Raw genomic sequence first — 9,499 nt, 5'->3', positions numbered from 1 at the left:
AAAAGAGACCAATAGAATAAGTACTAGGCTTCCAAAGAATAAGTCCTGGGGTCGATTTGCTCGACTAAAGGCGGTGCTCCAACATGGCCGCAGTTAAATGACTGAAACAAGTAAAAGAGTAAAAGAGTAATCATATATAACCTGTCTTAGTAAAAGAAATTAGCAACATATAAGTTAGACTAGTTTCACTGGTGCAAACTTGTCTTACTGGCATTACAGTTGAAAATTGTTGGTGTTACTGTATCACACAAACTTGATGGATATACTTACTCATACACACAGTTTGAACAAGCTATGACTGGTGGAACTTCAAAGTAATTGCTAATAAAATAATAAACATTAGATTTCACATCTCTTAAATTTTTTATTTATTCAATGTCCATTGTTTTTATGCATTCAAAATACAAACTTGGTGGATGCACTCACTACACCAATTCTCTCTTATATGGGTTGATTAGATTGACATTAGAGCTTTTATATAGGCTTTTATGAAAAGTTTCTATGACTATATATTGTCATGGCTAATGAAAAGGAGGAGTGTATATTTATGTGAGGTATTGGCTTTATGAACTTTAAACCAATGAGACTGGCATTCTATCAGTTGTGACGATGAGGGTTCCAGCTGATCTGATCAATGAAATAGCCTGCTCATGAAATTAACGTGCATATGGCTGAATACTCCACAGACATGTGTACCCTTAAAGTAGTTCTTAGGGAGATTATGTGTGACACAAAATATGACAAAGCTGGCCCCTTGAACTGCAGGTACAGCCCATTTTTGCCAGCTGAGCAGACTGGAGCAACAACCGAATCCCCTAACCATTAAGCCATGTGCTTACGTTCTTGTTTATACACACACACACACACACACTCTTTCTCTCACACTCACGCACTCTCTCTCTCTCTTTCTCTCTCACACACACACAACCTTATAGCTAGGACCACATCCCACCGACTGGACCTTCTTTTCAAGTCCAAAAGATATTTCAGCCCCCAACAATTATTGACACTCTACAAAGCTCAGGTGAGATGACCAATGGAGCATTGCTCTCACATCTGGGATGGTGCTGTTGCAGCACACATACAGACATCATACACTGCATCTGGAAAAGGTTATCCAATCAATTGGTATAAAGTAATTTACAGACATGCTCCAGACTCTGACCCACATGCATACTGTCTTTACGCTCTTTTTTTTCTACTATACTATAATGGCCTCTGCTCCTCACAGCTGCCTGAGTTCATACCACTTTTATGTCGGTGTTCCTGACCCACTATCTCTCCTCTTCTCATAACTACCCTTTGTTGTGTCCAACCCTGTACTAATCTCTGCATCTATTATTTCTTTGCCAAAATGTCAGCTCTCTGGAATTCTCTTTCTCTCATGTCTTCCCCACAGATGAAGGAGAACATTAATAGCATCCGCCTCACTGGTCTAGGAGGGTCTGTAAAGGCCATCGGCTCTTCCACTTCTTCCAGACCCAGTAATTAAAACAAAAGTCATCTATATTTATTTATAAAATGACCAATAACTAATAATTTCCTGCTATTTTTCCATGCTGATGTGGGTTGAGCAGGTCAGCCAGGCACCTAGTTGTCAGTCTTTTGACATCTTTTTCTGAGACATCTATTCTCCTCAGATTTGATCTCATCATTGCTTATTTAGTGTCTTCTTCTTCCCTGTATGCTCCCCACTCTCATTAGCATAATTTGTTTTTATTATCAACATCATAATTACCACCACCACCACCACCACCACCATTGTGTCAATATACAGAACCCCAACATAGATGTAACTGACACCCTACACATGCAGATGGAACTCTTGTGGTTTTGTATAACTGTATGCATGACAATATATACTGTGGCAGAAATGTTAGCATGCCGAGCGAAGTGCTTAGCGGTATTTTGTCTGTCTTTACATTCTGAGTTCAAATTTCGCTGAAGTTGACTTTGCTTTTCATCCTTTTGGAGTCGATAAATTAAGTACCAGTTGCATACTGGGGTCGATCTAATCAACTGGGCCCTCTCCAAAAATTCCGGGCCTTGCACCTAGAGTAGAAAAGAATACATACTCTGGCTGAATAAAAGATGGTATGACTGTAACTGGAATGTCTTTGACCGTAGATCTTCTGGGCCAAAACTGACTTAGAACTAAACAACAACTAGTACCAGTAATATAACAAGGAACAATTTGGTTCCATTTTAGCGTTGTTCTTGGGAAAAGCATGAATGTCCTGACTTCACATTTTCTTTGTTATCTTTGTCATTATTGCTGTAACCAGTGTTGATGTTATCATTGTTGTTGATGTTGTCATAATTACTTTGAATGCTCTTAATTACAATTAATGTTGTCACCACCACCACCACAACCACTACCACCACCACCACTACCACCACTGCTGCTATTGCTGCAAATACTACTAACCTTACTACTGCTGCTATAACTAACATTACTATTGCTGCTGCTGCTACTGCTGCTGCCGCTACTACTGCTGCCGCTACTACTACTACTACTACTACTACTACTACTACTACTACTACTACTACTACTACTACTACTACTACTACTAATGTATGCTCTTTTATTTCAGGACCAGATTTATGGAAGTCGAGAGTCCCCATTGTTAACCCAAGCTAGTGTCCAGACAAGAGGTCGAAGACAACACAGACCTGAAATCACAAAACCCACCAAGTCTTCATCAGATCTATACTCAGGTAAACTATGGTTCTATATTGGTGTGTTGGTGGCAGACACATCATGAAACCAGGGCTAATGACATGACAGCAGGATTGAAGATTCCTGGTGTGACTTTTGTAAAACGCATTTCAATTGCAACCGTTTGAAAATAAGGGGTCTTATTTCCCTTGTTCCAAACTTGAGAAACCGAGTGATCCTGAGGCCTATATACAGATCCTGTATTGATCACCATTTCTATGGAGTATGATTAAACCAAAAGCAGCTAAGTGATGAAGGACAACAGATGAGAAACTTGACTGGGGTTTTATAGTTTTCTCCTAAGGATCTGAACTGCATATTTGCTTATGGTTCTTCCTCTCCTTTCACTTGTCCTCTGTTCAATTTTGATGATTACCAGTTTGGCCTACAAGCACAGGACTGTAGGCTACTGTTTTCTTTTTATTTTACTTTGGACCACTTTAAAATTTAAATTTTCAAAGCAGGAGTGACTGTGGGGTAAGTAGCTTGCTTACCAACCACATGGTTCCGGGTTCAGTCCCACTGTGTGGCACCTTGGGCAAGTGTCTTCTACTATAGCCTCAGGCCGACCAAAGCCTTGTGAGTGGATTTGGTAGATGGAAACTGAAAGAAGCCTGTCGTATATATGTATATGTATATATATATGTGTATTTGTGTGTCTGTGTTTGTCCTCCCAACATTGCTTGACAGCAGATGGTGGTATGTTTACGTCCCCGTAACTTAGCGGTTTGGCAAAAAGAGACCGATAGAATAAGTACTAGGCTTATAAAGAATAAGTCCTGGGGTCGATTTGCTCGACTAAAGGCGGAGCTCCAGCATGGCCGCAGTCAAATGACCGAAACAAGTAAAAGAGTTAAAAGTAATGAGTTTTCAAGCTCAAAATCCTATTGGGGCAGATTTACTTCTCAACCAAATGGTTTCAAATTTGGTCCCCACTGTGCTGTTCCGAATGTCTTTTACTATGATCTTGGACCAGTCAAAACTTTGTGAGTCAATCTGGTTGATGGGGAACTAAAAGAATTCCATTGTATATATGTGTATGAATGGGCCATTTTTAACACAACTTGTTACTTTTCCAAAACTTTATGCTACTTATGAAATTGATCCGGTAACCCTGCTGATCTCTACAATCCATGCACAATGTGGATTTAACTGTAATCCACAACAAGCATTATCAATAGTTGTTTTGTCTTTTGTTTTACAGTTTATTTTATATTTTGGTAGAAGGTTGAAATGTATGTTGAAAATTGGGATGAAGAGTATGTTTTTAAGTAAAGTAAAGTTTCCTTTTTGAGTAATGCTGATTCACAAGGGCCTGTTTCCTGGTTCCCATGACATATAAATTTCCTACCTGGATGGGATGCCAGTCCATTGCAGGATTACTCATTTTTGCCAGCTGATTGGACTGGAGCAATGTGAAATGAAGTGTTTTGCTTAAGAACACAACACGTCTCCCGGTCCAGGAACTGAAACCATAATTTTATGATCATGAGTCCTACACCCTAACCACTAAGCCACGAGCCTCCACACAGAGTATGTTTAGGTGTGTAATGTATGAGGAGAATGTGTTTCTATAAAGTAGAGAATGTGGAGTGGAGTGTGTGTTCAAGTGTGTGATGGAAATTTAGTGAAACATCTTATTATTTTCACAAATACTTGAAATGCATCTTTAAATTTTACTGATGTAGGTTCACTATGTGATAGGTTTTTGGCACAATGTTTGTAACAAAAAAACTGTGACATTGTTCTTGTTTTCTATCCTTAGGTTCATCACCTCGTTGTGAGATATGCCGTTCTCAGTCTCAAGATGTAGATGATCGCATGCGTTGGCCAGACAATCGGGGATCATCCGATTACCAATGTACTGAACACCGGAGAGTCCATAGTATAGGCCATATGGAATTCCACCAGTCACAATCTCCAGAATTCATGAGGTCTATATCATGCTCTCCAACACGTGGTGGCAGTAGCCATACAGACAGCACAAAATCAACTTCTGTGGGAGGGTCACCGTCACATAGCCGTCTATACTCTCCGGTACTTTATTTAACAGGAGGCAACAAAGCCTCTGATGAACAGCTTCTAATCTCGCTCTCTCCAGCAGCCGAGGGGAAAGATGATGATGCATTAAAGAAAAACAGTAGTGGGGTTAGTAAAAGTGCATCGGGTACTTCTTTAGACTCTGATCTGTCAGCCGGGTGTACGTCACATGGACCGTTACCCAATGAAATCGCAGCAACTCGAAATGGGGACATTGCAAATTGCAGCAATTCAACAATGTCTGCAAGTTCCGAAACCTCTCCAGCCGGTGGACGTAAACCAGAATCTTTACCGGCAAGAATGAGGAACTTTGCTGTAAGTATTCAACATATTCTTCCTTTGACTTTTTGTACATTTTGTATTCATTGCCAGTTTGCATCTTTCTAACACTGGAATTACAAATGATATGGAAATATTGAAACTTATCATAGTCCTTGTCCCTCAGCAGTATTTATAAATTTTAATATCTCTCCACTGAACTCTCTTAGCATCTATACTGGAATATCATGTCACCAAAACTCCATAAAATAATTTAGCCTTTATTTTTAAAAAAGTCCAGCATTTGCTATATTGTATCCTATTCTATATACACCCATATTAGTCTGTGTGTATGTATGAATATTTGTGAGTGTATGTCTGTAAAGAGTGACAGAGATCTATTGGACTGTGGCGGAAAAAGGCTGCATTCCAGTGGACTGGGAACTGAGTACACTCATTCCTCTGTATGAAGAGAGAGATGATCTCTTGGACAGTGGCTCATATAGAGCAATTAAGTTAGTGGAATATAAGATTGAGGTATTGGAAAGAGTGTTACAAAAGTGACTTGGAAAGAAAGTGAAGATTATATGCAGTTTAGATTTATGCCAGGAAGAGGAATAACTGATGCACTTTATATTGTAAGGCAGCTGCAGAAGAAGTGTAGAGAAATGGTGAAGTAGCTGTTTCTTGGGTTTGTTGATCTGGAGAAAGCCTTTAATAGGGTGGCATGGGCAATTGAGAAAGTTATGAATATAGGAATAGATGTTCATGTAGGAGAGAGAGCAGATTGAGCTGTAACGACAAAGAATGCAAACATTGATGAGTTTGAAGTGAAGGTTGGAGGGCATAAAACTCCCTATTAAGCCCACTACTATTCATAGCTTTTATGGAAGTATGGGCTTGAAAAGGGTTTGTTATAGGAGTTACTGTACACAGATGATCTGATGTCAATAGCAGCAAGTTTGGACAGATGAAGGAAATGAATAGGAGAAAGGCATATATGGAAGTAAAAAGAATGCAGGTAAATGTTGGAAAGATGAAAGTGATGGTAAATGGTAGAATGTGTGGTGGGGTGGAAATAATATGGAAATAGCTTTGTGTAGTGTGCAGGAAGAATATTGGAATAATCTTCATAAAGTGTACACTATACACAGGGAGAGCACATAAAAAAAAATGTAGTGGTGTGAAATGGTTATTAACTGATATGATAGCTACATTTAAATGTAAGGTGTGTATAGATGGAGCTACAGGTGGAGGTAATGGCACGGAAATGGAAGGCATGGAAACATTTTATTATTTAGTAGACCCCCTGGGCAAGTGGCTTTTACCAAGACACAGCCAGAGCCTAATGACTGAAACGAATAAAAGAATGAACGAATTTATAAATACATATTCTTTTGTTTTAATTTTTTTTTTTACCATGTTAGTATGAGTTAGACAAATATGTCGGGGCATTTGTTTGCCTTCCTCATGTTAACCCTTATCTGATTTTTAAGTCAGTGATTTCTTATTTCACATGACTTTGAAGGTACAAGGCAAGTTGATGATTTAATGACAGGGGAAATGTCAATGCAAAAAAAATCACATACAAATTTGACTTTCTAGGAAGCAAGCAAGCAGCAGATATAAAAACACACACATACACCCACACACACATACACCCACACCCACCCACACCCACCATGGGCTTCTTTTTCAGTTTTCATTAACCAAATCCACTCACAAAGCATTGGTCAGCCTGGTACTATAGTAGAAGAAAAACCACTTGCCCAAGGTGCTACTCAGTGGAATTGAATCCCAAGCCAGGTGGTTGGGAACTGAATTTCCCAATTACACAACCATACCTGTGTGCATGCACATGCACAGAGAGAGAGAGAGAGAGAGAGAGAGAGAGAGAAAAGAATATTATGTTCAAAATATGTTAAATTAATTGTAGCATCTTCAGCAGAAGAGTGTTCAACTAATTTTGCATATATCAACATGAGTGTTGTTGAAGTTTTGAAGTAGTGAATGTTGTAAGTATGAAAGCTCTCTTGTAGCAGATTGAGGTAAGCAGGCTGTATAGTTTATATGGAAGATGGAAAAATCCCATAATTCTCCATGCAGAATTACATTCTGTGAAAAGAGGCCCTCACAAACTGAAGTTAAGATACAATAATTGCATTACATTTGATCATAAAAATTGTAACATTCATGTAGAAAACTGGAAAATGGAACAAAATGGAGAAAAAAAAATTTAATGCATCCTAGTATTTTGAAGAGAATCACATTAAACACATAGAACTGAAATAAGATGCAAGGAAATGAAAACCTATAGATATTGATAATCCCTTCAAATGTCCCATTCACAACGAAGTTTGTCTATCTAAAGTTGGTCATGATAGCTACTGAATGCTACATGAATGAAAGCAAGGTAATAATAAGAGCACTCAGAAAGCACAAGCCTCCGCCAAGGCAACACCACCATCCTCTCAACGATTAGCCAGAGATGATTTTTAAAATGAGAGTATCTGAAATAAACTCAACTGCTCTCTCAAATGAGAATACTAAAAATGAACCCAATCGCTCACAAAAATTAAGTAAAAAAAAAAACAGGAAAAATAATCCAGAATCCTTGTCCGGTACCGGATTGATCCCAAAATGTAATCAGTTTGTGCCAGTCATGAGGCCAAATATCCCTGAAAGTGTCATCTGAGTCCATTCTGTGGTTCTTGAGATATCTTGTCCATGGGCAAACAAATATGACTGAAAACAGTACCTCTGCCTTCAGTAAGGCAGAGGTAATACATGTTCATGTCATCTGAAGTAAGATAAATCTGCCAATGTCACAAATACCTTTTGAGGACCGAAAGAGACATATGTCTCTCTATAATAGCAAATGTCATGATTCTTCATTGCATTTAACTAAGAGATATGTAACAGTTGTGATAGAAACCTGCACATTATAAACTCATCATCTGAAATAAGACAACAAACAAAAAAAAACAACTTATTTTACTTTGTAGCTCATTGAATATCAATAGCCATAATCCTTTCTATTATAGACACAAGGCCTGAAATTTGGGGTGGTGATGGTGGGGTGGGGTAGTCGATTACATTGACTCCAGTACATAACTGGTACTTAATTTATTGACCGCTAAAGGATGAAAGGCAAAGTCGACCTCAGTAGAATTTGAACTCAGAACATACCAACGACGAAATATTGCTATGCATTTCTTCCAGCGTGTTAATGATTGTGCCAGCTCGATGCCCTAATCAATAGCCATAATCATTGTAGAAATGACTTCCATTACAAACTGAACATCGTATTGACGTCCAGTTTATGCATATATATTGATGACATATGAAATTTTTCACAGGATTCCACAGAAGTGTTTATGGTGCATATTGAATATTAACTGGCAATCTTTCACACCTGATGCCGAAGTATTGGAAAGGTGACTGTCTCAGTATGGAAGCTCATCTTATCAAGTATTGTATGCGAGGAGTTGGTCTTATATGCCTTGATAAAGTCAGGCTTCCTAAACATCAACCATACCAGTTTTGGAGATCTTGCAAGGGTCATCAGCTTTCTTTCAGTCCCAGCAAATGAAAAAACAATTTTTTAAATATTTTATAGTGAATTAGTTCTCAATAAGTATCCCCCTCCACTTTGATTACCAGGACACCAGTGGTCAGTAAGGTTGATGGAACAGCATGCTTCTCCTGTTGATCTCTTGATATGTGAATTTCATGTGTGACAGCTTTATAATATTGTGTCAAAGTTAGAAATTTATACAGCTCGAGGCTACAGTAGAAGACACTTGCCCAAAGTGCCACGCAGTGGGACTGAACCTGGAACCATGTGGTTGGTAAGCAAGCTACTTACCACAGCCACTCCTATATATATATATGTATGTATAAACAGACATCATCATCATCATCATCATCATCGTTTAACGTCCGCTTTCCATGCTAGCATGGGTTGGACGATTTGACTGAGGACTGGTGAAACCGGATGGCAACACCAGGCTCCAGTCTGATTTGGCAGAGTTTCTACAGCTGGATGCCCTTCCTAACACCATATATATATAAATACATAGCAGCCATGACTTTGTAGTTAAGTTTGCTTTCCAGCCATGAGATTTCTGGTTCACTCTCACAGCATGTCACTTTGGGCAAGGGTCTTCTACTGCATTCTTGTATTGACCAAAGCTTTCTAAGTAGATTCGGTAGACAGAAACTGAATGAAGCCTGTCATATCTGTATACACACGCGTGTGTGCATTTGTGTTTGTGTCTTCTTGTCTTGATACCATGTGATAGTTGTTAATGAGTATCACCACCATACATGAGGTATCGTTTGTTTCCGATATTTTTTTCTGAAAATATGTTCTGGCAAATATGGGAAAGTGAATGTTAAAATGATGATAATGATGCACACACACACACACACACACACACACACATACTCTCTCTCTCCCTCTCTCTCTCTCTCTCTCTC

General features: G+C 38.8%; 1 protein-coding gene across 2 annotated transcripts in view; it reads left to right on the top strand.

The window, feature by feature from the left end:
• Positions 1–9,499, top strand: part of LOC106881487 (SAM and SH3 domain-containing protein 1) — a 120,010-nt gene that overhangs the window by 85,339 nt on the left and 25,172 nt on the right. For both annotated transcript variants that reach the window (XM_014931889.2, XM_014931888.2), the window contains 2 exons: positions 2,595–2,718; positions 4,485–5,074. In XM_014931889.2, the coding sequence (XP_014787375.1) occupies positions 2,595–2,718; positions 4,485–5,074 (714 nt within the window). The remainder of the gene's footprint in view (positions 1–2,594; positions 2,719–4,484; positions 5,075–9,499) is intronic.

Source organism: Octopus bimaculoides, chromosome 2 (assembly GCF_001194135.2).
Source record: "Octopus bimaculoides isolate UCB-OBI-ISO-001 chromosome 2, ASM119413v2, whole genome shotgun sequence".
Taxonomy (NCBI): domain Eukaryota; kingdom Metazoa; phylum Mollusca; class Cephalopoda; order Octopoda; family Octopodidae; genus Octopus; species Octopus bimaculoides.
The sequence above is the reverse complement of the archived record's forward strand: the minus strand, read 5'-3'. Positions and strand labels throughout refer to the sequence as shown.